The 27,986-nt window shown below is 36.7% G+C and overlaps 1 protein-coding gene across 1 annotated transcript in view; it reads left to right on the forward strand.

Annotated features, from left to right (window-relative positions):
* SRPK1 (SRSF protein kinase 1) overlaps positions 1 to 27,986 on the forward strand; it is a 91,426-nt gene that overhangs the window by 52,433 nt on the left and 11,007 nt on the right. The window contains 11 exon segments of the mRNA XM_070515021.1: positions 4,517 to 4,635; positions 5,589 to 5,697; positions 6,623 to 6,710; positions 7,815 to 7,902; positions 15,004 to 15,110; positions 15,995 to 16,160; positions 17,490 to 17,515; positions 18,158 to 18,371; positions 18,748 to 19,167; positions 19,530 to 19,630; positions 25,706 to 25,813. Of these exon segments, the coding sequence (XP_070371122.1) occupies positions 4,517 to 4,635; positions 5,589 to 5,697; positions 6,623 to 6,710; positions 7,815 to 7,902; positions 15,004 to 15,110; positions 15,995 to 16,160; positions 17,490 to 17,515; positions 18,158 to 18,371; positions 18,748 to 19,167; positions 19,530 to 19,630; positions 25,706 to 25,813 (1,546 nt within the window).

Genomic DNA, 27,986 nt, shown 5'->3' on the forward strand with positions numbered 1-27,986 from the left:
CTGCTGCTGTGAACATGATTCACTTGCTTCTTCTAGGGCATTCATAGCAGCATGATTGATAATAGCCAAAAAGCGTGAGCAACCCAGATGTCCATCAGCTGGTGAATGTGGATAAATAAAATGTGATATATCCATATAATGGAATATTATTCAACCGTAAAAAGGAATGAAGTACTGATACAACCTATAGCATGGATCAACCTTGAAAACATTATGCTAAAGGAAAGAAGTCAGTCACAAAAGACCACATATTGTGTGGCTCCGTTTGGATGAAATGTCCAGAATAGGCAAATTCATAGAGACAGAAAGTAGATTAGTGGTTTCCAGAGTCTGGGGGAAGAGTGTAATGGTGAGTGACTACTAATGGGTTTGGGTTTTTGGGGAAAGTGATGAAAATGCTCTAAATTTAGATTGTAGTGAGATTGTACAACTCTGTAAATATACTAAAACCACTGAATTATACCCTTTAGAATGGTGAACTTATGCCATGTGAATTATATCTCACTACAGAAGTTACAAATAATTTATAGGACAGTGTTTTTCAAACCCAACCCACTAGTAGGTTATAAACAAATTTAGAGGCTCAGTATTAGACTTTGGAAAAAAAAATGAGACAGTGCGGAGCTCATATAGCTAATTTGAATATATAAATTTATGACATATTTAAGTGAAAGCTCTTAAGTAACATATTCCTTATGATGATTATGAATATATAATATTGCCCACAAAAGACTTAGTAAATTTTTGTTTGGTACTTAGGTTTTACTATTTATTTGGTTGATTAGTGATTGGGGTGAAGGATGGTTAGGAATGAGGATTATACCAGAAATGGAATCAGAGTTGAAAGGATCCTTGGAAATAAGGGAAAACTCTTAGACTAGTTTGGCTTTTATTATCTCTCTGTTCACACTCCAGGGTTTCTGTGTCAAGTTTAGCTTGGAAATATAAGAAGAGCAAAACTGTCGAGCTTTTCCGCTGCTTCTGCCTTATCCTCAGACTTTTGCCTTCGCTCCATTCTGTACCCTAGCCAAGTATATTCCTATTTCTAATATTACTGGTGTTTTGATCAGGTTATAAATTATTTGACTTCTTTGAAAGCATACTGCTATTAAAATTTGATCTGTGCATTTCAGTTTATATTAAAGATTTTGTAGATATACTGTGTTAAATTTGATATGCCTTGAGAGTTTTAAAGTGCTGGCATAATTTTTTTCTTCTGCACATGAATAGCAAATAATTGAAACATGAAATAAATATGAAGAGTCTAAAAGCAGAGACTGAAACTGTTTTAGAACTCTCCTTTTATGTTCAAGGAAGAATAGTTTTTAGTTCCTCATGTTAATAAGCTGAAATTTCTTTCTGTAGCATCTCTTCAAATTTTTTATACTGTTTTCTTTTAACATCCATCAATCAAAATTGCAGTGATTCTGAATTCTTTAAACATGTCATCATCTTATCATCCTCAGTATCTAATGGTAACTGTCTCTCTGTCCTCAAAATTTCTCTTTTCATTTTTGGTTTTTGTCTTTTTCTGACAGAGGCTTTTTTTCAGTTGTCTGATGATCCTTGATGGACATCGAGTGTTAAAAGTATGGCATTAATAAAACATGGGCAGTTTGAGAAAGCCAAGACAGTGTAAAGATCAGAAGGAAACTTAAAATTATAAATCGTATCCTTAAGATAAAAGAAGACAGTACATCATTGAGAAACAATGCGGGAGTCTGTAAAAAAGTAATGTTCAAGAGCAAAAAAAAGGGGCCAGCTCCGTGGCCGAGTGGTTAAGTTCATGCACTCCGCTGTGGCGGCCCAGGGTTGGGATCCTGGGCGCGGACATGGCACTGCTCATCAGCCCACATTGAGGCGCCGTCCCACATCCCACAACTAGAAGGACCTGCAACTAATTGGCAACAGTTGTTAGCCCAGGTGCCAATCTTTGAAAAAAAAAAGGAAGATTGGCAGCAGTTGTTAGCTCAGGTGCCAATCTTTAAAAAAAAAAAAAAAGCAAAAAAAAGTAGGGAATTAAGAATAAGAAAGAAATTTAAAAGACAACACAAGTAGGAAGATAAATTAAAAAAAAAAAAACTAAAGCGATAGAAAACAAGAGGAAATATAAGAAAATTAATGAAGGTGGTGGGCCAGAAGGTCCAGTATCTGAAAAAAAAAATAGTTTCAGAGAGAGTAGACAAAATGAAGGGGATTCAATTTTCAGAAATACTACAGGAAATTTTCTCAGAGCTGAATTTATCTCCAGTTTGCAAGTACAAAGAAAGTACTTAGGGAGATGTATTTTTTTAAAAGCCATTCAGGAAATTTCAGAACATGAGGATTAAAGGGAAGATTTTAAAAAACAGAAAAAACCTCCACCTCCCAAGGAGCAAAACAAGCCCTATTTCAAGACTCAGAAATCAGAAGGCATTGGTTGGACTTGTCAGCAGCCCCACTGAAGGCTAGAAGGCAGCAGAGCAACGAAAATGAAGGAGCAGGTGAAGCGAGGGCAAGACGGGCACTGGGCAGATAGGGCGGCCAACACAGAGGGGGACGGCTGAGCCCTGAAGACAGTCTGTATATTTAAAATTAATCTTAAATAGAAACTAAGTGTATTCTTTAAATGCAATTTAAAAGTTAAAGAGTAGGATTCTTTTCTTTAGGTAATCTATTTCCCCATTGATTTAGAGTAAGAAGAGGTTTTCTTCTGTACCATGTCAGAGTGGGGACTTGTGTTTCACAACTTGCAATTTATAATTCAGTCTTGAATCCTTTAACTGTGAATGATACTTAATAATGTTCAGTTTTATGACCAAACACAACTCTTCAAAAATAGATTTGCTTCCAAAAATGTTTCAAATCTTTAAAAAATAAATTTTTTAACATTGCTACTCCCGTGATATTTGTGGACTGCTAATGTTTCAGCATTTTTATGCCTGGTTTTCACTACCTATATTTTGCTGCTTTTCAGAAATTTCACAATTGTAGTTCTTCTTACAATCAAATTATAATTTTAATTGTAAAAGGCAACAGGTCTGACATCAGAGAATTTGTTTTAGAAATCCATCTTAATCTTAAATTTGGGGATATTCATTCAGACTCATTATTTCCATTTAGGAAAGTGAGCCCAAGTAGTTCCTTACTAAATAAGTAAGACATGTCTTTCAGAGTTGTTTTCACTAAGAATGAACACATTTAATCATGCAGGTTTATAGCTACTTTTGTATTCCCTGCGGGACAAAAAAGTGCTAAGAATTGAGGCAGGTTGTAATGGCCACCAAAAATCTAAATCTGAATCATTAGTCTGTGTTTGCGTAGGTATTTCTTTGTCTCAACAACCATGTAACTGGTTTGCTATTAAAATTTTTCTGTTAATTCGAATCTCTTGGGAAAATAATCCGATGAAACAGGTTGATGAAAAGATAAATGAAATATTGAAAAATGGGATTAAAATTCCTTTTCCTACAACTGCTGAAAGGAATGCTGTGTACCATGCTTCTTTGGTTGAAGTCTCATGAAGCAGGCAGCTAATGAGTGTCAGAGCCTGAATGCAAATCCAGGCCTTTCCGCCTCCTGAACTTCTGAGTGCACAAAAATTTCGATAGAACTAATTGATGGCATGTGGAGAAAAGAATCAATAAAAAACTTTTCATGCATTATAAAGATGAGATATCATTTTAACTCACGTAAGCTAAGTTTTCTGAACTTGGTAATACTTAAATACTGGAAGCCCATATGTGGCTGGAGATGTAACTCAGTACAACCCTTTTAGAAGAGTCATACTACATGATAATCCTAAAAACTTCATGGCCACAGAGTGGAAGGAAATAATCCAAAATGTTAACTTGTTCAGAGTGGAGGTGTTTTCAAACAGCATGAGTATTTTCCAAATTTTCTACATTTAACATATTATTTTTATAAATAGGGAGAATGTTTCTATCCTTACCTGGTAGTTTAACTTTAGAGAAATAATTCTAAATACAGAATAAAGATTATCCAAAAATACTCAACGGTTTTATTAGTAGTAGTGAAAAATTAGAAACAAGTTAAATGTCCAGCTGAGCAGAATATGCCAAAGTAAAAGGTAGTACTTCTCAGGGAGACATGTAACATTGAAGAGATTACACAGGGATGAGGAAAAAGTTTGCAATATACTGAGAAAGGCAGGATACAAATTTATTTATATAGTATATGATTACAGATATATATTTTTATGAAAATACTGGAAGAAATTCTAATAGTTTTATCAGCAATTATGTTTGGATATTGAGATTGAAGTAATTTTTTTCCCTTTGTACTTTATATATTTTCCAGATTTTATTTAGGCATGTACTGACTTTTTAAAAAGTAGTATTTTCCTAACGAGGTAAAATGATAGCTAATTTTTTCTTAAGCTGCTAATAGATAATACTCTGTTTATATTATCTGTTAAGTATGTGTGTGTGGGGGGGAACATTTTGATAGTGACATTTTCTTAAAGTCCTATTTTCTTCTGTCCATATGAAATGAACATGTTTGTATTGTTTCTTAGATCTGAAACTCAGCACCGAGGTTCTGCACCCCACTCTGAGAGTGATCTACCAGAGCAGGAAGAGGAGATTCTGGGATCTGATGATGATGAGCAGGAAGATCCCAATGATTATTGTAAAGGTAAGGCTTTCTGTGAGGAAATACTAAGTGAGCCAAGATTTCACTTAGGAAGTGTACACTTAGCAAGTGTAAACGGTTTTGATGTATTCTGCTTATTGCATTCTTTTCTCCAAGTATAGGAAGTAGTATTTCCTCTTAATTTGACTTAATTTATTAAAGCTTTGTTTTATTCAATCTGATTTTACCCTTTTTTCTTCTTAAAAACGATAGTGCATATTTGCCTTAGAAAATTTCAGAAATATATTAAACAAAAAGAAAATAAAAGCCATCTGTAATGCTATCACCCAGGAGTAAGCCATGATGAGATTTGGTATGTAGACTTTTGAAAACTGCCTTTTCGTTACTTTTTTCTCATAGTTATGCTTGCCAAGATAAATTAAACTGGAATTATAGATACCTAAAGATGCTCTTCTTATTCTCAACAGGCAAAGATAGGTGTTAAAATACCTTGAATTCCTGCCACTGTTGGCAGCCTTTTCAGGCCTTCCTGGTTTTTGTTTCATTTTGTTGTGTTTTAGAGAAGCAAATGCTCTGTTTTCTTTTTTTTTTAAGTTAAACAAATGGAATTCATTAATCTTCTTCCTAAAAAACATCCTGAGACTGCAGCTATAAACAGATTTAGATGTTTACATCTATTGGATTATTGAAAAGGGCAAGACTATTGTGATACATAACCTTAATTTTGTTTCAGCATGACATTTTTAAGTAACTGTTGGTTCTGCAAAACATCACTTGTTCACTCTGTATCATTAATCGTATTCTCTAAGATTTTTTTTTGTAACATGAGTTCAATAATGCTATGTGGCTGACTTGACTTAGTTTTCTTCTGTTGAATCAATTGTATAGAGATACCATTTTTATTTGATAGAAGGTTTATAGATGTTGAAAAATGGGATGTGAGATACCTTTTCTTACTACTTAAATGACTGTTTCCCTCCTGTTGTTTCTTCTAGGAGGTTATCATCTTGTGAAAATTGGAGATCTGTTCAATGGGAGATATCATGTTATCCGAAAGTTGGGCTGGGGACACTTTTCAACAGTGTGGTTATCATGGGACATCCAGTAAGTTTTAGTGCGCCTGCAAAAGAATTAGTTAAGTGGTGCCTAAATGTTTTTTCAGATTTTCCAGAGATTATCTGGCCTTTAGTCTAGCTCCAGACTGACTTCTTGATCAGAATTTTGTTGTTGATAATGTTTATGTTTTCGGGCAAATGACTTTCCTCTGGTGAAGAAGCACCTTAGAGAAAAAGATTGGTTAAATTAGTGTTAGTAAGGTGCTCAAACTCCCAAATTGAAAGCATTACAAGAAAGTATGGTGTTAAATTCATAGTTTTTCTCACTGGAGTAGGGTTAAATTTTTAGATGATGTCTTAGACCAACCTATGTGAGATTATTTTCTTATATTTTGTTTTGGTAACAGATTTGCTCAGCCATACAATCTAAAAGTTTTCTCTACATAAAAATCCTAGGCAATTAACATTGACTGTTTACCTAAAAGTGTACAGTCTGTCTTTGGTGGGATTGTATTTGCTGTCTATGAACTTTATTTTGTATCAGTTTGTTTTCACCCAAGTATTTCTTTTGGCTTCTTAGGAAAGTATTATAGCTTTTAGCCTTTTAGCTTTTGCCATACAGATATACAGGATACTTCTGATTTGGTGGAGAGTTTTCCCCCTTATTTGTCCCCATTCATGGTTTTACTTGGATTCGGGAAGGTATTCAGAAGGTAGATTTTTAACTTAGAGAAAATGTTTGGTGACTGACATTACCTGATAACAGATTTTCTTCTTTCTGTAAATTAAACCTGGCCAGTTAGTGCCATTAATAGGTACAAGTGATCCCAAGGAAGTAGCCTATGTTTGAGTATAGGGAAATAGGAAATCAATATTTGTACTTCTGTCACTGTTTCCCAGTCATAGCTAAATCTTAGCTTCCTATAAAGTAAAGCCAGGACATTTAGTCTTAATTGCCTGTGTTTGTTTCTTAGGGGGAAGAAATTTGTGGCAATGAAAGTAGTTAAAAGTGCTGAACATTATACTGAAACAGCACTAGATGAAATCCGGTTGCTGAAATCAGTGAGTATTAGATCATGTGTCTGAACTGCAAAGCGTTATAAATGAATAAAATTTTGTTGAATTAAGACATAGCAAGTGTAGACTCCTTAGCATGGCTTATATTTACTATAGAGTTCCAACACCCTTAAAGGGGGAGAAGACAAAGACAGTGTTTACACATTCTGTGCATGTGGTGGGGAACTTGTGGGATATGCTGTGATGCCAATTCTCCCTGCATACACACTGAAAAAAACTTGCAAATAATCAAAAATGTTTATTGAGCATGTTTTATGTACCAGATAGCACAAAGAATGGGGTTTTTTTCCTGCTATGCTTAAAGGGAAAGTTGTATGAATAAATAATATAACATCTATTTTATGTTTTAAAATGTTATTAAAATATATAATTAAAAAATAAACACTGTATTTATTAATTCCATTTATACCTGGAAACTAGGTAGATTTTATCAAAAACTTGTTTTCAGGTTTTTATAAATTAGAAAGATGTCAGTGTAGTAAAAATTGCTTAAACAGAGTTAGAAAACTGAGCTTTTAAGACCAGCTCTATCCCAATATATCCTCTAACTCATCGTTTTATTTCTTCTGAGCCTTAGATATTTCATCTGTGAAGTGAATATGTTAGACCAGGAGGGCTCTAAGGCAGTACTCTTTCAAAGTGCCAGTCTGTGCCAAGATAAGGAGCTCGTGCCCAAAAGTAAATCAATGCACCGCTTCCTCCACTGAGAAAGTTTTTCTATGAAAAAAAATGTCATCTGAATAAACAGTGTGGTTAGTGCTGTAGTTGATTTGCATCCTGCAAAAGTTCCTTAGTCCCTCATGGCCTGGTAACCAGCAGTTAATTTGGGAGTCACAGTTTGAGTAGCAAAAATGGTCAAATTAGAACAATGGTCTTTGTTGGTTGTATTTCCTTTTGTAAGCTGCTTATTTAAATTCTTTGCCTCTTTGAGCTATTAAAATTTTAGTATGTTTTTCTCATGGATCTGTATGGGCTCTTTCTTGGAGTGATTAATCCTTTGTTATATTTGCTGCAGGTATTCCCTCCTCCAATCTTTGACTTATCTCTATGCTTTCCCTTTTGCTAAATACTGTCTCTTCCCCACTATAGGTTCGCAATTCTGACCCTAATGATCCAAATAGAGAAATGGTTGTTCAACTACTAGATGACTTTAAAATATCAGGAGTTAATGGAACACGTATCCTTTTAAGAGTCTGTTCAACAGTAAATCATGAAATAATTTTATCCCAAAAAGCGAACCAGACTGGTGCAGATAGCATTGGTCTCTTTTCTCAAGGCAGACTATAATCAAGTTACTTTCTTTTATTGTAAACTTGTGAACACAGATGTGAATCATGTCTCTCTTGGTATGTTGTGATTTTTCAGGATATTGCTTTCGGCTTTTTCTCCTTTTCGGGCAACTTAAACCAAAATCAGTGGGAAACTTTTTTAGAAGATAGCCTTGTATTACTAAGTAAAGGTTTTATGATTTTTATCAGTTAGCCCAGAAATTTTAATGGAAGTAATTTTTCATGATAAATACTGGGTAAACAAGAATTTAATGCCTTTTAGTATCTACCAGGCCTCAACATTGAAGAAGCTGTGCATGTGAGTTATGCTTAGAATCTAAGAAGGTATGATTGTTCACATTCTATCGTAATGAAAAAACTGACTTGTTTTATGTTTTTATGTAGAATTTTAGAATTGGAAGGAACTTTAGCTGATTTTTTTGGTAAGTTAATATCAGAGTGACATGCAGTAAGCTAATTGAAAGGTTGTTGCAACAACTATGCTTATAAAGGCCTATCAGATTTTTCAGAGAAAAAGATGAAGTAGAATCTCACTCAGATTGGAGAGTCTAAAACTGCCCATCCATAAACTCTGTAAAAATGTGTAAGGAGAGACACTTCCTGTGTCATTCTGCTTTCCCTGCATGTTTAGCTTCTCTTAACGCGCATTCTTAATTGCCGGCGATGGTTTTTTTCTAAGGAGGCAGGCTGCATATGGCTCTGTAGTATCATGTGGACTGTGGTTAGGGATTTGAACAGAGAAGCAAGAAGAGAGGATGCGAAAGAGAGAACAGGTGGTAACATGCAAAGAGTTTATCTATCATTCTGAAGTTAGTTGTGAGTTATTTCCTTAGAGAAGTACAAATCACATATCCCCAAGCTCTAAGGAAAACTGCTGCAGGAATCATCCCATTTTCAAACAGCATCTTGTGTCTATTGTGGTCACTTTGTACATGGCTTACTGTGTGTGTATCTGCATGTGTTTTCAAAGTAGTAAGAAAAAGGCTGACCAAGAAATAAAAACATACACAAGATGTCATGGTGTCCATTAGATTCTGTTTGCCTGTTATTTAATCTTTTAATGTTTGTCATTGTGCCACATTTCTTTACTAATTTGGGAAGGTTACAAATAAAACTATAGAAATATTCTAAATAGTCTCCTCAGTAATGCTGAATACCTTTATTTGACCCTAAGCAAGAAGACTTTTTTTTTTAGCTATTGAACTATCTTAGTAGATTTGAATTTCAAGTTCCAAGGTACTTTCCAAACATTAACCGGGTGGTTTCTCTGTAGTTTCTAGCCACTGAGTCCCTATTTCATTCATTTCTCCCTTTGTCCTTAGCCATTTCTTTCTGCCCTTCCTCCTACTTGTCTCCCAGCTCCCTTGGCTACTGCATTATTTGCTGTTACTAAAGATTGAAAAGGATAAAACTCAGAGCGCTGAGTTAAGGGTTAATGGTTATATTACTCTCCTGCCCCTCATCTCTTTTCACAACACAGGCATACCTGCATGGAATTGTTTATCTGTATTTTTCTTTCTGTCTTAGCATACTGCTTTTTGTCTGGGGCGCTGTCCTTTCTCGTGTTGAAATATAAAGGACCCTGAACTAGAAAGTTAGTTGTTCTGTAGACGTCAATATAAATGGTTCATTGTAGTTCCATGTGTGGTGAGCAGAGAGGGGTGATTCAGAAGGGACAGCTGGTCTTTTTATAGTATTGATGTTAGCCATTAAGTGTCAATGGCCACCTATGTGACCTGTTATGTCTGTAGGATACTTTTCTAGTATGTATTTTTTCCTCTTTTGCTTGCTCCTCTTAGAATGCACTCTAAATACGGCTCTTACTTAGTTTTTAGCCCCTTGTTATTTTCTTTACACCGTCTGTCCAAGAAATTTTTTTTCCTGTATCCTTTGACATTTTATCCAATTCTTTTTGTTTTTTAAGCTACTAACTGCTTAGTTATTTTTATATTACTGCTTATAAATTAAAACATTGCTGTCAAATTATAATGCTTCTCTCAAGAAATAAAAGTTAAGATTGAAGCTAGGAACATAAGAGAATAACTTAAAAATTCAGTTTTCTATTTTTTTTTAAGCAATCTGCATTTTAAAAAATCCTATTTGGGTATATTTTCATATATGCATATAATAGTTTAATGAATCACCACAGATCCATTACGCCTTTCAGGAGTTATTACCTCATAGCCAATCTTGTTTTATCTATACCTCCTGATAATTTTGTGGTCAATCTTAGATGTATTATTTCATCTGTAAGTATTTTAAAGTGTGTCTCCAAAAGACCAAGGACTCTTAAAATATAACCTCAACACAGTTATTATACCTTGAAAAGTTGGAGCCAATTTCTGAGTTACTCAGCATCTAGTCAGTATTTCAGTCTCTCCAAATGTCTCATACTTTTTTTCTTTTAGTTTTTTTTTTTTTTTATTGAGTCAGGATCCACATAAGGTCTTTGACAGTTTCTCTTTTATTTGGCACATCAAGATGTTCCAGGCTCATCTTGTACATTTCCTGGGCTGAACTTGGAATCAGCCATTTCTGCAAGAAGCCCTAAGTCCTTTTAGTGGGAAATGGAGAACAGAATCTAAGCACTATGAGTACACTTTGCTACTGGGTTGGTTTATTGCCATTACTTTCATGATTTGTTGATCCATTGCAGAGCAGATCACCTTCATTTCCTTGCTCCCCTCTCTTTTTTTGGGTGACTTGAAGTTGTCCCTGCAACTGACTCTTGTGGATGAATGGGGTGGTTTGTTTGTTTAGATTGTTTTTTCTCTGTGTGTTTTATTTTGGATAGTTTCTACTGCTGTGCCTTCAAGTTCACTAATCTTTTTATTCTGCAGTGCCTAATCTGCCATTTATCCCATCCAGAGTATTTTTCATCTCTCACATTGCATTCTTCATCTCAGAAGTTCAATTTCAGTCTCTCTCATTTTTTTTTAGTATATTCTGTGTCTCTACTTTTCAACATGTGGAATACAGCTATAACTATTTAATTTCCTTGTCTACTAATTCTGCCATCTGTGTCAATTCTGGATCAGTTTTGAATGATTCTAATTTTCAGATACATTTTCCTGTATCTTTGCTGCCTGGCAATTTTTGATTGAGACATTGTGGTTTTTACCTTGGCTGCCGGGTATTTTATGTTTTTATAAATCTTCTTGAGCTTTGTTCTGGGATGCAGTTATGTTACTTGGGAAGAGTTTGATCCTTTTCAGATTTTGCTTTTTTACTTTATGATTTGTTAGATGGATCCAGAGCAGTGTTCAGTCTAGGGCTAATCGCTTCCTCTACTGAGACGAGACTTCGTGAATGTCTACCCAGTGCCAGGCCCATGACTAAATTTTTCTAGTCTTTTTTTTTAAATTGAGATATAATTGACATATACCACTGTATTAGTTTTGGGTGGGCAACATAATGATTTGATATATGTTTACATTGCAAAATGATTACCACAGTAAATTTAGTTAACATCCATCACTACCCATAGTTAAAGTTTTTTCTTGTGATGAGAACTTTTGAGATCTTCTCTCTTAACAACTTTCAAATATACAACATAGTATTGTTAATTCTAGTCACCATGCTGTATACTGTATCCCCAGGACTTATTCATCTTATCACTGGAAGTTTGTACCTTTTGATTCACCCATTTCCCGCACCCCCCACCACTGGCAGCCACCAATCTATTCTCTGTATCTATGAGTTTGTGGGGATTTTTTTCCCCCAGATTCCACATATAAATGATATCATACAGTATTTGTCTTTCTCTCTCTGACTTATTTCACTTAGCATATTAATGCCCTCAAGATATATCCATATTGTCGCAAATGGCAAGGTTTCCTTCTTTTTTTATGGCTGAATAATATTCCATTATATATATATACACACTCCACATCTTTATCCATTCATCTATTAACAGACACTTAGGTTGTTTCCATGTCTTGGCTGTTGTGAATAGTGCTGCAGTGAACATGGGGTTGCAGGTATCTTTTGGAGTTAGTGATTTCATTTCCTTCAGATAAATATGCTGAAGTGGAATTGCTGGATCATATGGTAGTTCTATTTTTAGTCTTTTGAGGAACCTTCATCCTGTTTTCCATAGTGGCTGCACCAATTTACATTCCCACCAACAGTACACAAGGATTCCCTTTTCTCCACATCCTCTCCAACACTTGCTGTTTCTTGTCTCTTTGATGAGAGCCCTTCTAACAGATGTGAGGTGATATCTCATTGTGGTTTTAATTTGCATTTCCCTGATGATTAGAGTTGTTGAGCACCTTTTCATGTACCTGTTGGCCATCTGTATGTCTTCTTTGGAAAAATGTCAGTTCAGATCTGCTGCTCATTTTTTAATTGGATTGCTTTTTTTCTATTGAGATGTACACGTTCTTTATATATTTTGAGTATTAACTCCTTATCAGATGGTTTGCAAAAATTTTCTCCCATTCTGTAGGTTACCTTTTCATTTTCTTGATGATTTCCTTTGCTGTGCAGAAGATTTTTAGTTTGATGTAGTCCCACTTGTTCTTTTTCTTTTGTTGCCATTGCTTTTAGTGCCAGATCCAAAAAATCATTGCCAAAACCAATGTCAAGGAGCTTACCATCTACGTTTTCTTTTAGGGGTTTTAAGGTTTCAGATCTTACATTCAAGTTATTAGTCCATTCTGAGTTGATGTTTTGGATATAGTGTAAGATAGTGGTCCAGTTTCTTTCTTTTGCATGTGGCTCTTCAGTTTTCCCAACACCATTTGTTGAAGAGACTGTCCTTTCTCCATTGTGTATTCTTGGTTTCTTTGTCATAAATTAATTGACCATATATGTGTGGGTTTATTTCTGGCCCATGACTATGACTTAATTTTTTTAATCTTTTTGATGAGAACAGACATTGAGGAGGCTGTGAGAACACCAGGTACTGTTCCCTCTAATCTTTTCAGATGCTATTTCCCCCTCAGCTGCTGGTAATTTCCTCATATACTATGCTGATTGATACTTTACTGACTACTTGAGGGGGTCCCTCTGCAGATCTCTAGGGTGCTCTTTGTCTGCAGCTTCATCCTCTCTGGTACCTTGTTCCATGAATTATAGCTGCCTTGATCTCCCAAGACTCTCAACTCTGTCTGTTTAACTCAGGAGTCTGCCTGGAAAGCCTCAAGGCAGTAAGATGGCGCAATTGTAGGGTTCAGCTCACTTGTTTCCCTTCGCTCAGGGATCACTGCCTTCATTGCCTGATGTCCAGGGTCTTTACATCTGTTGTCTTGTGTATTTTGTCTGCTTTTGCTGTCGTTTCAATCAAGAGGGTAAATCCAGCCCCTGTTACTCCATCTTAGGTAAAGTAGAAGTTCCTAGCTGTATGTTTTAACTCTAAGAAATTACCACCCAATTTTCCAAAGTGGTTGTAGGGGTTTACACTTGTCCTAGCATAATATGAGAGTTCTGATTGCTCCACATCCTCACTTATGTTTGGTCACATTAGTCTTTCTATTGTAGTCATGTTAGTAAGTTTGAAATGGTATCTTCTAGTGTTGATTCATGTCTCTTTACTTTAATCTTCTTTAGCTTAGAACAATTCCTTTCATAGCGGTGACTTTTTTTTTTTTTTAAGAATCTGGGCCAGTTGTTTTGTCCCTTAATTTAGATTTGTCTGATTGTTTCCTCACGATTAAATTCAGTTAATCATTTTTGTCAAGTTTGCTACATGGATGATGTTTTGTTCTTCTCACTGTATTGCTTCAGAGGGCACATGACATGAATTTGTGCTTATCATTGGTAGTGATGTCTTCTAGATTTCCCTGTTTAAAAGTACATTTTTCTTTTTATACTTAATAAGCAGTCTGTGGGGTGATATTGTGATAGCATGACCATTCTTTTTCCCAACAGTCTTTCGCTCAGTGGTTTTAGTATTCATTGATTCTTACCTGAATCTGTTATTCCTGTAGTGATTGCAAAATGGTGATTTTCTATTTCTGTCATGCTTAGTATGTTTATTACTTGACTTTCTTTCTAGAGAAGACATTTCCCTCCCCTCAGCACACACTTATTTTAGTATCCGTTCGGACTCATTCTATTTTTACTTTATAAGTTAATTCATAACTTCACTCTTTAAAGTGTTCTCAGCTTTGGCCGATGGCATCTTCTTCAGGCTAGTTCCTTTTTCCTCCTGACGTGTTCCCTTACTGTTGGCACAGCAAGGTGTTCCAGGTTCCCCCTGGATTTGGCTAGTTCTTCAAGGAGCCCAGGTTTTCTTGTAGTGGAGAATCTTATTTAAAACAAAAGCCTTAGTACTAGCTCATTATTACATATGTGCGTCTTGACTTTCCAATTTGTATAGAAGCTTCTAGAGGTGGATGATACCAACATTTTACTACTAAAATGGCTGCAGTGCCCCACACACTACTAGGCTCAAAGAGTATTTTAATCCTGCTGTGTGGTGTGATTGGGATGTTCGTACATAAGGAGACCACGTGGTGGCACTAGAATCAAGGTTAGTTTTATAAACTACAGAGCATGAATCAAGTCAGTTTTCTATTTTTAAAAATGTTGGATTTGCATTTTTCAGGTTAAGTTTTGGTATAGTGCCTTCTATGGTTGAAGTGGAATTATTTTCTCTTGCTTTAAGACTGTGAGAGTAGGATTTGTTACCCCCTATGTTACTTTTGACATCAGGGAAGAGTCTAATCAGCAGCTAAACACTAGTGCTTTCACCAATTGTGTGTACGTGTGTCCCATTTCCTTTTACCACTGTTTGAATATGCATAGTGTTACCAATAAACCATCCCCCCAGAATTTTCCATTTCTTAGATATTTTCAGTTACTAAAGCATTACTTAACCTTTAGAATTTTAGAATATTGACAGCTAGATATTTTTTTAGTCGAGCTCTATAACTTTTTATACTGAAAGAATAATACAATAACAACTTCATTGGGGTAGCACACTTCTGGTCTTGTCCCTTTCTTCTCTTGTGGCTCCCTTTTCTTCCTTAATGAACTCCTAGATATCTGCATGGTGTTTGAAGTTTTGGGGCATCATCTGCTCAAGTGGATCATCAAGTCCAATTATCAAGGGCTCCCGCTGCCTTGTGTCAAAAAAATCATTCAACAAGTATGTATTAGTATGTATCTTAGTATTTTCTATGTGGTGATTTTTTATACTAAGTGTCAGGAGTTTGCTATTTCCAATAGAATTTTTATTTAAAAACTAGGTTTTTCTAATTCATAAAATCGTTTTATTCAGCCCCTAGGGATTATTGTGTTTATTCTGTCTTTAAATGTTTTAGCATTACCATTTTTCCTCAGGTTCATCTCCTATAATAATTATTAGAGGGGAAGCTGTGTGCAGTACCCGATTTCGGAAATTTGGAGCCCTTATCCAAAAGTTCTGGTTGCAAATATTGATGATATATTAATAGATAATTGTTATGTCAAATTATTACCGTCTCTTTATATAACATTTTTCATGGGCATTTTCATATTCAGTATATGAATAATAACTTTCAATATACAGTAAAGACGCTTACTATCAGGAAAATAATAATACTTCAAAGGGCAAATAATTTGTTTGGATAATGTGTTTTGGTGTAAAGAGCTCCAAACTAGGAAGTGAGAGACCTCAGTTCTTCATCAGCAAGAAAATTTGAATGAAAAGATTTCTAAATCTCTTTCATCACCTCCATTTCAACACTTAAAGGGCATGTTGACCATTTACTCTCAGTCTTTATAATGTATTTAAAGAATTTCTCCAAATAGAATTAGCTTTGTAAAGCTTGGAAGAAATTTGTATTGTAAATAAACTCTTGCCTTTGTTTATAGTTTATAATTAATCTTTCTGGGGAAGTTTCTTTGTGCTTAAAAAAAAAGAAAGTGCTTTATTCTCTGTAGAAAACTACTATATCGTTTTTATTTTTAAAAATGTTGTATTGTGATTTCTTCCTTTTCCAGAAAGACTTGTATTCTGTTTGCCCAGTCTACCGCTCTGTTCTCATTCAGGTGTTACAGGGTCTGGATTATTTACACACCAAGTGCCGTATCATCCACACCGACATTAAACCAGAAAACATCTTGTTGTCAGTGAACGAGCAGTACATCCGAAGGCTGGCTGCAGAAGCCACAGAATGGCAGCGATCTGGAGCTCCTCCACCTTCCGGATCTGCAGGTATATTTTTAGGGGGGACTTTGCTCTCATTAGAAGTTAAGAAAAATTCCAATTTAACAATAAGATACAGTAAGTACTTACATGTTAGAAATAGTCCCAGCCTTCAAAAGACTTTTTATTCTCAGTATTGCTGCTGTATGGGAAGGAGAAGACTGGAGATTGTGTCTTTTAAGTCCAGATATGTTGTATATTATAAAAGCTGATTTATGTTGCTGTTTTAAAATGTTTTCTCTTGTTATTTGATGGCCATTTTTGATGTGTTTACCTCTTACCATGATCATGCACGCTCACTTATGGATCAGTGGTTTGTGCAGGGGCAAAATAACGTTGCTATTGAGAGCTTGGGTTTAAGCACTAGAGTGGACAGATCTGGTTTGAATCCTGGCTTTCTCATTGGCAGGGTGACCTTGGGCGAGTCACATGACTTCGTTTTCCCTCCTTCAGGAGTTATTGAGATTAAATTTCACTTTAAAGCAGTTAGTAGTGTGCCACACAGTATTAAGTGCTCAATAAATGATGGCTACTATGCCTATGACGACTTTTTTTCTATTTGAGGTACAGATTTTGGTTTTAGTAGTTTAATTATATTTAAGGAACTTTCTTGATCCTCAAGTTGAAATATCAGTTATCATATGCTTCCTTTAAAAAGGAAGACTGAAGAAGAGGGAAATGGGGAGTTGTTCAATGGACATAGAGTTTCATTTTTGCAAATTGAAAAAGTTCTAGAAATGTTACGCAACACTGTGAATATAGTTAACACTACTAACCTGTAACGTAAGAATGACTAAGAGGGAAATTTTATATTATGTGTTTTTTACCACAATTTTAAAAATTGTGTTAAAAAGGAAGGCTGAAGATTCTACTGCCCACCTAAGCTAAACTAATGTCCATAAGATGCTATGTAACAAGTAGAGCTCTTGATGCCACTCTGTTGTTCACAACTGACAAGTGCCAAGGGAAAAGTTAGAGGTGGGAGTCCTGAGTGGAGATGAGGAATTGTTGCCTGTCATTTTCTGTTTTCGGCAGTACATGGCAATGGGATTTTAGCAGCATTAATAGTGGAACCAGAAATAGGGACCTGGCTCTGCATATATTGATGCTATCTGAAGAAGAATTTAATTTACTTAAACTTGTTTTGTCTGCCAACTTTTGTATGCATTATTCTTTTAAAAAAAAGTAATGTTGCTTCTACCAAAGTTGCTTAAAAACAGTAATTTTCTCTACAATTTAAACTGTAAGACATTCTGGTAGAGTCTCTTACTACATGAGCCTTAGTTTATGTTGCCTGCTGAATGCCAAGATTCTTACTTGGATTTCTTTTCTTTTCAGTCAGTACTGCACCCCAGCCCAAACCAGTAAGTATAAGGCGTTTCTGTATTTGATTCTGATCTATGGGCAATGGGCAGGGTTTCTTCTGTTATGGATGGTCAGTTTGTTTAGAGTTTGAAAAACAAATTAAAAAATGTTTCTGTGCTTCTATGATAAACTAACACACGGACAAAGAGAACAGCTTAGTGGTTACCAGAGGGGAAGGGGGGTTGGGGGTGGCAAAAGGGGTGAAGGGGCACATTTATATGGTGGCTCAAAAATAAGAATGTACAACTGAAATTTCACAATGTTAGAAACTGTTATGACCTCAAGAAATAGATAAATTCTTCCAGAATAAAAAAAAAACATTCCCGTACTTCTATAATGTTCTCCAGTAAGTTTCCATGCATCTTTAGCAAGTGTGTACTGGTGAGAAGTTTATAAATTTGAGTGTCTCTGAGAGTGCACCAGCCCCACAGACTGCTCAGAGGACCAAGATTTCTTGTTAATTTTGTTTTTATTTGGCTTCATGAGAGTATTTGAATTTTTTAAGTTAATGAAAAACTTAAATGCTATGTTAGAGAAAGACAGAAATTTAATTAGGAAGTAATTAAAGTTAACTATCATCTCCAACTGGGGGTAATGGATTAGCCACCTGAAGGCTTTATCTGTTTGTAATCTCCGCCCAGGCTGACAAAATGTCAAAGAATAAGAAGAAGAAATTGAAGAAGAAGCAGAAGCGCCAGGCAGAATTACTAGAGAAGCGAATGCAGGAAATTGAGGAAATGGAGAAAGAGTCGGGCCCTGGGCAAAAAAGACCAAACAAGCAAGAAGAATCAGAGAGTCCTGTTGAAAGACCCTTGAAAGAGAACCCACCTAGTAACATGACCCAAGAAAAACTTGGTATAAATAGAGCATCACAAAAATTACTTTATAGCAAACTTTAACATTAATTTATCATTGTTATATAATATAGTGGTTTCATGCATACAGCTCTCCGGGGGTGTCCTTTACAGTAAGAATACAGAACTTGTCATAATGTTAGGCAGGTACTATTCAAATGTAATTTCTAACTTTTTTCAGGAAATGCAACATAGACTTCATTTAGCAATTGGGTAAGGATAAGAAGATCTTTGTCCTTCTGTAAATAGGTTTTAGATGTTCAGTCATGTTTTTGTGTCACTCTGTATAAATTCTAGAGAATGTTTTAATCTTGTGGAGAAATGTTTCTGTTCTTTCACTCATACACATATGTCCCTTTTGTCTGTTTGTTCCTTAGAAGAGTCGAGTACAGTTGACCAGGATCAGACACTTATGGAACGTGGTGTAGAGGGTGGTGAAGCAGAAATTAATTGCAATGGAGTAATTGAAATCGTTAATTATACTGAGAACAGTAATAAAGAAACATTGAGGCTTAAAGAGGATCTACATAATGCTAATGACTGTGATGTCCAAAATTTGAAGCAGGAACCTAGTTTCCTAAGCTCCCCAAATGGAGACAGCAGCACATCTCAAGAAACAGACTCTTGTACACCTGTAACGTCTGAGGTGTCAGATAGCATGATGTGCCAGTCTCCATCAAATGTAGACCAGTCATTCAGTGAACAGCACATCAGCCAACTTCAAGAAAGCATTCGGGCAGAGATACCCTGTGAAGATGAGCAAGAGCGAGAACATAATGGACCACTGGATAACAAAGGTGCCTTTGCAGACGTGCTTCTCCAGTACTCCTTCCCTGCGTGACACAGTCATGAGTTTCTAGACTGGGAGTAGCGTTGTTTTTGTAAATACAGCTTTACAGCATGTTGTCCAGCTGACATTAAATGTGTAAATCTGTAACTATGAATTTTATTGGTCGTGAGGTGGGTGCATGTAAAGGCTGTTGCTGTGAAGGCTGAGGTTTTAATTCTGAAAACTCAAGATGTTGCTGTACTCTTTTTATCTTAGAAAGTTATTGTAGGTTGCCACCTGGGGGCCTGGGTGTGTTACCTCAGAGAGTATGTTACCTTTGGGTATTTCTGTGTTCACTGAACAGTCATTGATGTTGCCTGTTGTCTATAGGAAAATCCACTGCTGGACATTTTCTTGTTAATCCCCTTGAGCCAAAAAATGCAGAAAAGCTCCAAGTGAAGATTGCTGATCTTGGAAATGCCTGTTGGGTGGTAAGTTAAACTTGTCTTAGTCTTTGTTTTGAAGTGACTGGGATGAATGAAAATTTGGCCTTGGTTGTGCTAGAAGAAGAAAACAGCTGCAGTTCTCTACCCAGATTGCTAGTGAACATTTTAGTGAATATTCTTTCACTTTTTCTTTTAACCTTTTATTATGGAAGAGTTCACATATATTTACAGAAGCAGAAAGAATGGTATAATGAAACAATCCCCCCCACTCCAGGTACCTGTCACCCAGCTTCAGTAATGTCAACTGCTGGCCAATCCTTGTTTATCTATATCCTCGTTCATTTTCATACTGTCAATGCCTACGTTCATACTTTCTCCCCTATTTTCCAAATTGACGTCTAACTTATTAACTGTAACCTTGTAATTAACTTAATATATTTTGGACACTTGTCTTGGTCAACCAAAAGTTTTTATCAAGTTCAGTTGGTTGTGCAGTATTCCCTAAAATACTGTGAACTTACACATTTTTGACAGCTCTTTGTGATCAGCATCTTTGCTCGTGAATCTTTGTGTTGTTGTCCTTAGGACATGTCCTAGACATGAAATTGCTAAGTCAAAAGTGGAGTGCTTTTCTTTAAAAGGAGTTTTTGGTGTATGGTGTCATATTATTAATGCTGTTGTTTACCCAGTTAAGAATGGATTTTTTGTGTGTGTTATTTTAATGGACATCTTTTTAAAATCTACAGTAGAATGATTTGCCCATAAAGGACACTATTCAAAGAGCTATATGCTTTGTAAACAGGAATGTTCAAGATTGTTGAGGCAAAAACTGTGAGCTGTTGAAAATCTACTTTAATAGATTTTGTGTTTATTTTTATACTTCAAATTCCCTATTCCACATGACATCCTGTACCTAATGGTTCATACCCTAGAAGGGTCTCGCTTCTACTATTGATTCTACAATATTGTGATAACCTTTTAGAAAAAATGAAGTCAGAGCTTAGCACTGACTGATGGGAATATGGGAAAGCTTTTCAAGTAATTAGAATTACTCCACCACGCCACCGCCTGGTGCCGGCCACCCTATGTTTTCACCTGGATAACTGCAGTAGCCTCCTCACTCTCGCCCTTCTGCTGCCTTTGTCCACTACAGACTTGTTAACACAGCTGTCAGAGTGATCTTAAATATAAGTCAGATCAAATATTCTCAAAACCCTGCATTGGCTTCCCTCAGAATGAATGCCAACGTCCTTACCATGTCCCACACACCACCAAGCAAAAAACACTTACTGTTCCTTCTGCCTGGAATTCTCCGTCCAGGATAATGTGTATACCTCACTCCCTCATTTTCTTCAAGTTCCTATTCAGATATCATCTTATCAGGGAGATCTTCCCCTCAACACCTAACGTAAATAGCAAACCACCACTCTAAATGCTTACGCCTTCATTATAGTTATTCATGTGTTTTATCTCTCTTCCTCTCCCCCCTCAATTTTCTTTTCTCCACGGCACTCATCACAATCTGATACTATGTATTTGATTGTTTAATATCCGTCTGCCTAGAATGTATGTCCCATCACAGCAGAGATTTTTTTGTTCACTGCTGTATCTACAGTACTTAGAGTAGTGCCTGGTTACATAGGAGGTGCTCAATAAATATTTAAGTAAGTGAATTGTAGAGAAACATATTGGTTCTGTAACAGATATCACATTGTACAAACATGAAATGCTTGTCAGTTTTCTGCCCACACCGTGTTTCAATCTTTCACACCTTTGTGTTTGAAACACCTTCCTCCATGCTTTCCTTGCCCTTTTCCTTTGGCACACTTATCTTTATTCTGGTACAATCTTCCCTGTCACTTTTACTACAACAGAATTAATCTCTCTCTCTTTTCTTCAACTATTACATGCATGTCTTTTTTCTTTTTTTAATGTCCCTCTATGCTAAAATGCCCTTTCGTTCTTTTCATCCATTCACTCATTCAGCAAACATAATGGCGCATACTCTGACCTGGGCACCAGGACACAGTGGTGAACTAGTCATGTGTGTCTTGCCCTCCTGGATCCTGGTCAAATCTCACATCTTGTTGGTCTCTTCAGCACAGCAGTATCTGATATTCAGTAATGGAATTTTACATGGTTTTCAAATAGCTTGATTTTTTTAAGATATTATAGTTTTTCTTATCTGTTATGCATGTATATAGGTTAGAGACAGTTGTGTAGATTTTGATTCAAAAATCTCTCCCCTTTCTTTGCCTATTTTTCACTCCCCACATAACAGTATTTACCTTCATATCACTAATAAATAACTTGGCTATGTTACTCCCAGTTCTTTTTTTCAATTTTAGGTATTATTTCTTCCTTCTGGAAAGTAGGACTCATTTATCACCACTGTACTCATTCCACAATCTTCCCAATTTAATATGATTTTTGGCTGGGTAATCTTTCCATGTTTCCATTAGTAGGACTCAAAGGTTATCCTCAGCTGAACTGATCATATATTGTGTTATGATTCCTTTTCCCTTTCTGCCTAACACTGTATTTTATTTGCTTAATCTCATTATACTACCTATCACTTAATTCAACCTACACTTCCACCCAGTGGTATAAATACATACATTTTAAATCATACAGATACTTTGGGTATTTTTTCAACTACTTCCTAAAGAGCTCTATCCTGGACCCTGGAATTTTCTAAACTGTGTTCATCTATTGGAGTGCCCTATAGACCTGCTGCATTACTGCCTTTTGGGATTTCCTTTCATCGTCATCCTGGATTATTGTTTACTCTCTCTTTATTTCCCCTGTTTTCTGTCTCTCTGATCTGCTTTCTTGGTTTACTCCATTATTTTTTTTTGTTTTGTTTGCAGTATGTACAACTTGTAGGAGCTTCCTAAGAAAGGGTGTGAGAGATGACGACATGGGGCAGAGGTTGTTTACATGTCTGATAATGTCTTTATTCTGCTTTCACACTCAGTTAACTGCATGTAAAGTTCTAGGTTGAAAATCATTTTCCCTCAGAATGTTTGTCATTGCTCCGTTGTCTTCTACTTTCCTGTCTTGTTGCTGCTAAAGACCAGTGCCATTCTGATTCTTGATCTGCTGTGTGAAGACTTTCTCCCTCTGTGGATGTCTGTAGGATCATCATTTCGCAGCAATATGCCTCACTAAGTTTTCTTTCGTCTGTATGCATCCATGAGGGCTTGGTGTGCACTTACAGTATTGAAATGCTGGTTCTTTGGTTTTGACTCTTTCTTAATTTTTTTTTTTTTAATTCTCTTCTTGGTCTCTATTCTCTAGCTCTGAAATCTTATTATTCAAATGTTAGACCTCCTATGAAGATCTCTCATTTTCTTACTTTGTCTCTTATTTTCTATCATTTTCCTTTTGCTTTGTTTCTTGGAGATTTCTCAACTTTTTCTTATAAGCCTTATTTTTTCTTATTTCTATTATACTTTTATTTTTTAAGAGTTCTTTGGTTCTCTGATTATTCCTCAGAAGACAATGATTATTCTTCCATTTTTGACATTTTCTTCTTCCTATATGGTGTCTGTTTAGGATCACTAAAACAAAAGACTGTCTGACCGTATGAATGGAAAGCTGTTTGGGAGCTCTGTGCCTGGGTGGTTCTTGTTGACTTAATCACTATAGAATGCTCTCTGGGCTGTGTGATTTCATCCTCAGATGTCAGGATCTTTGGGTCTTTCCCCTTGGATTGGTCATATTTCCCACAGAAGACTTATGGTCTTCCTCAAGTCTCCTACCCAGAGAGTAAATCCCTGGCTACTAGTGTTGTAGGAGCTGAGTTAAGCAAGGAAACTGAGGGTTCAACACACAGTTACATACAGTCACTTAATTTTGCGGTTTTTGGAATGGTACTCTCCCATCGAATGTGCGGGGCGTCCTCCAGAGATCCTGTTTTACCCACTGCAGAGAAAACCTCTAAGGGTCTGTCAGTACAGAGAAGGGACTGTTGGACTGCACCGTGCCCTGCGTTCTGGAGCTCTTTTTCTTGAAAAGATGTTTTAAAGCAGCATTCCTGTGTTGAGTCCCTACCCTTGCTCCTACTTCTGGAGAGACTGATACCACCAAGTCCTGAGCCTTTGGGAAAGGAGTACTGTGGGATGCATATCACAGCTTCTCAGCTTTCACCAGTGGCTGATTATTCAGCTTTCTTGGATCCACTAAGATGTTTACCAGTGATCTCTCTGTTTTCCAACTTCTAAATTTTATTGCTCTGACTTCTTTGCCGTTCTCTGTCTTTGTCAGTGTATGCTTTAAAAATTAACGTTGGATTCTCTACTGAAGTGGACTTTCAGGAGTGAGTGGATATGCATCTGTATCCAATCCACTTTCTTTACTTTTGCTGATTCTTAACCTTATTTATTTATCATTTACAGCATCTTTGTAAGGCAGTGCGGAGGCACAGTGAGTTAAGACGACTCCCTTAGACAACATGTCCATTTTTCTAAATGTATCACCTGCAGTACACTTCCAATTCAAGTTCAGTGCCTAAACCCGTTGTTTTTCTATAAAACCACTTCCCTCTCTAATTCTCATCATCTCCGTTTTTGTCAACAGATAGCCAATCTTTTAGGCCACTGCCACAAAGTTCCTACTGTCTCCCGCATCTAGCCACTGAATTTTTAAATTCTCCTCATTCTTTCTGTGAATGTCCTTGGGTTTAACTTCCCTCTCTTATCCACAGCCATTGTTCAGATTTTTACTACTAAGCCTAAATCTGGCCACCAACCAGAAGAAAACTACTGGAATGATGCTCTCAGGTGTCATATCAGTCTTCTTATAGCACACTGTCCTGTTCACCAGCGTGCAGCAGTGCTCTTGCCTGCCAGATGAAATCTCAACTCTTTAACCTAGCAGTTAGCTGTATTTGGCTTTAGCAGACATCTTTCTTTGCCTTTATTTGTGATGTTCCCTCTACTTGGAGTACTTTTTGCTCTTTTGGTCAAACTTAGTCCAGTACCCTTTGGTGCTCCGATCAATACTGATTCACTGTCTGAAGCTTTCCTTCACAAACGCCGTTCCTTGTTTTTGAATTTTAGTAGGATTAGAGAATTGTCTTCCACAACTTTCTTATACATATTTTAATATTATCCGCATTTTGTTTCCTGTGTATGACTTATTCTAAGCTTCTTTTTCCTGTATTTTTTATTATGCAAAATTTCAAACCTCTACAAAAGTAAAGAGAATAGAATAATAAACTCTGCCATTTTACCAGTGTCACCCAGCAATGATGAACTCATTTGCTAGTCTGTTTTCACCTGTTTACCCGCCCTGCCACCCACTCCAGATTATTTTGAAGTATATCCCAGTCATCTTATTTTCATTCATAAATATGACTTTCTAAAAGATGATTCTTTTAGGTAACCATGACACCATTGTTACACCTAAAAATGTTGACAATTTACTAATGTCAAATATTCAGTCAGTTTGCCCAGTTATCTCGTAAAGTTTGTTTGCGACAAGATCCAAATAAAATCCATGAGTGCAGAATTGGGTACTGTGTCTCTTAAATTGCTTTTACTAGAGAGGTTTCCTCCCTTTTTTCCATACAATTTATGTGTTAAAGAAACTCCACTTGTTTTGCTGATTGCATCCCCGTGATACTTAACATGGTCTCTGTTTCCCCAAGATGCGTATTTGATTTTTCTGGAGGGGTGAGGGGGACAGAGGAGAATAAGGGCAAGAATTCTTTATAGGTGATGCTTTTAAGGTTCTTGAAACTTGAAACCTACATCTTTTATTTCCTTGTAATGAGCACATAGCAAGGAAAAGTTTGAATTAAACCTAAATTGGTGTCGTTTGTTTGTTGAAATACAATTTATTAACTTTAGACAAATGAACAATGTAATTTTTGTTTGGGGTAATAGTTTTCCATTTCTTAAAAAGCAAAAATAATTTGGACTAGACTGTGTGCAAAGCAAAGTCCTTTTGGGAGCTAATAGCATCAAAATGATACTTAAAAAATGAGCTAAAAGAAAACTTTGGTTAGGGGAACACTGGAGAATTTATTTTAATCTCTGTTATTAAGCAATCATGACTTGGTACATTTTAGAATAAATGAATTTTAAAATACTGTTTCCTTCTCCATTCACTCAGCACAAACATTTCACTGAAGATATTCAAACAAGGCAGTATCGCTCCTTGGAAGTTCTGATAGGATCTGGCTATAACACCCCTGCTGACATTTGGAGCACGGCATGCATGGTAATGGTTCTTCCCCTGACCTTCACTTTGTTATGTGGTAGTTAACGTACCTTGCCCCGTTTGCTAATTTCAGAAGACCAGCAAATTAACAAACAGAAAAAGAATTTTTTTTGTGAATTATCATTGGCACTCTAAATCCTGTGTCTGGAGAAGTCTGAATTCAAAAGCTAGTTACAGGGGCCGGCCCGGTGGCACAATGGTTAAGTTCGAATGTTCTGCTTCAGCAGCCGGGATTCACCGGTTCAGATCCTGGGTGCGGAGATGGCACTGCTTGTCTAAGCCATGCTGTGGCAGGCATCCCACATATAAAGTAGAGGAAGGTGGGCACGGATGTTAGCTCAGGGCCTGTCTTCCTCAGCTAAAAGAGGAGGATTGGCGGCAGATGTTAGCTGAGGGCTAATCTGCCTTAAAAAAAAAAAAAGCTAGTTACAAACATCTGGCCTTTCATTTGGTTCCTTCCAAATTCCTGTAGGTGAAGGAACCAAATGTTTCTTACAACAGATTGTTTGCTTAAAAATAACTGTTCTGAGGTGGTGTTGCCTTTCTGATTAGGAGGTTCCTGGTACCTTTGCCCTTTCAGCTATGCTCTGTTTTCAGATTCGGGAAACCCCTGGAACCCACTTCATTCTATACAGGTCAGCAGTTCCTCAGACTCTGCACCTCGTAAGATGTGAGGCCCAGTTGTCTGTAGATTCAAGTAACTACTCGAGTAGTCAGATTTAGTTGATACTAAAAGATTTCCCACAAATAGCCTCATGTTGGAATGTGTTTATTATATTGTTTCCTGAAATGGAGTGTACTCTTCAATTTGTAATTGTGTGTTTATTGCTTATTTCTCTTCCACTACGTTATAAGTGCCACCCTGGCAGAAGTCATGTCTGTTATGTATAGCTAACTGTCTGATTCAGGGCTTGGCACCTTTTGAGTGGGTGTTTACAATGCAATTCTGGTGGTAACTACCAAGTTATCGCAGACTTCACAGGTTAAGGGCATAGTTTCCCACAAGACTGCCCTCACTTCAGATACCAGCCATAAGTTCTGGGGTCCGCAGGCCACCTGCAGTTCTGACCAACTGGCTACAAACTGGGGGGTTCCACTATCCTTTCAGATTCAGTAATTTGCTAGAATGACTCACAAAACTCAGGAAAGTGCTAAATTGACTATTACAGTTTTGTTATGAAGGATACAAATCAGGACCAGCCAAAGGAAGACAGGCATAGGGCAAGCCCTGAGAGGGTACCAAAGGTGAAACTTCTGTGTTCTTAGGACATGTCACTCTCCCAGCACGTCAGTGTGTGTCACCAACCAGGGAGGTTCACCCAAGCTTCAGGTGCCCAGAGTTTTTATTGAGATACCACTACTTAGGCATGATTGATTTGAATCATTGGTCATATGGTTGAACTCAGTCTCTAGCCTCCTTCCCTGGAGGTTAGGAGGTCAGGATGATAACACGGGGCTCAAAGCCCCAACCCTGTAATCGCATGGTTGGTCTTGTCCAACTTGGGGACATGTCCAGCCCCCATCTAGAAACTATCTAGGGGCCTACCATGAGTCCCCTTATTAGTGTAAACTTAAGTGTGGTCTGAGGGGCCTGCCATAAATGACAAAAGGCACTTTTATTACTTGGAAATTCCAAGGATTTAGAGGCTCCCTCCCAGGAAACAGGAACAAAGACCAAACAAATTCTTTATTATACAACAGTACTTGTTTGTGGACCATCAAATGAGTGAACAAAACCAGAAACATATTAAACTGTCATTTCATGTAATATTTAGTATTCACAACCAATTCTAGGAAGAACTTGAGAGAGAAAGAGAAAGACAGACTAGAAACCCCAACTTGTTTTAGTTGATAGATTTCTTCACACCCACATTCCTGAGAAACTTTGTCTTTCAAAGGTAATAGAGTTAAAACTATCTTGTTAATATGGCATGACCTTATAAATCATTCTGTTATGGCATATCAATGGTCTTTTAAGGTGGAGGACTATCTGAAATAAAATAAGGTTTAATACTATGTGCACAGGATGAAAGAACATTGGAATAAAGTCTGACTTCTTTCTTGCCATACTTTTTTGGTGAGGAAGATTGGCCCTGAGCTAACATCTGTGTTAATCTTCCTCTATTTATATGTGGGACGCCACCACAGCATGGCTTGATGAGCAGTGTGTAGG

This window comes from Equus asinus, chromosome 8 (assembly GCF_041296235.1).
Source record: "Equus asinus isolate D_3611 breed Donkey chromosome 8, EquAss-T2T_v2, whole genome shotgun sequence".
NCBI classification, from domain to species: Eukaryota; Metazoa; Chordata; class Mammalia; order Perissodactyla; family Equidae; genus Equus; species Equus asinus.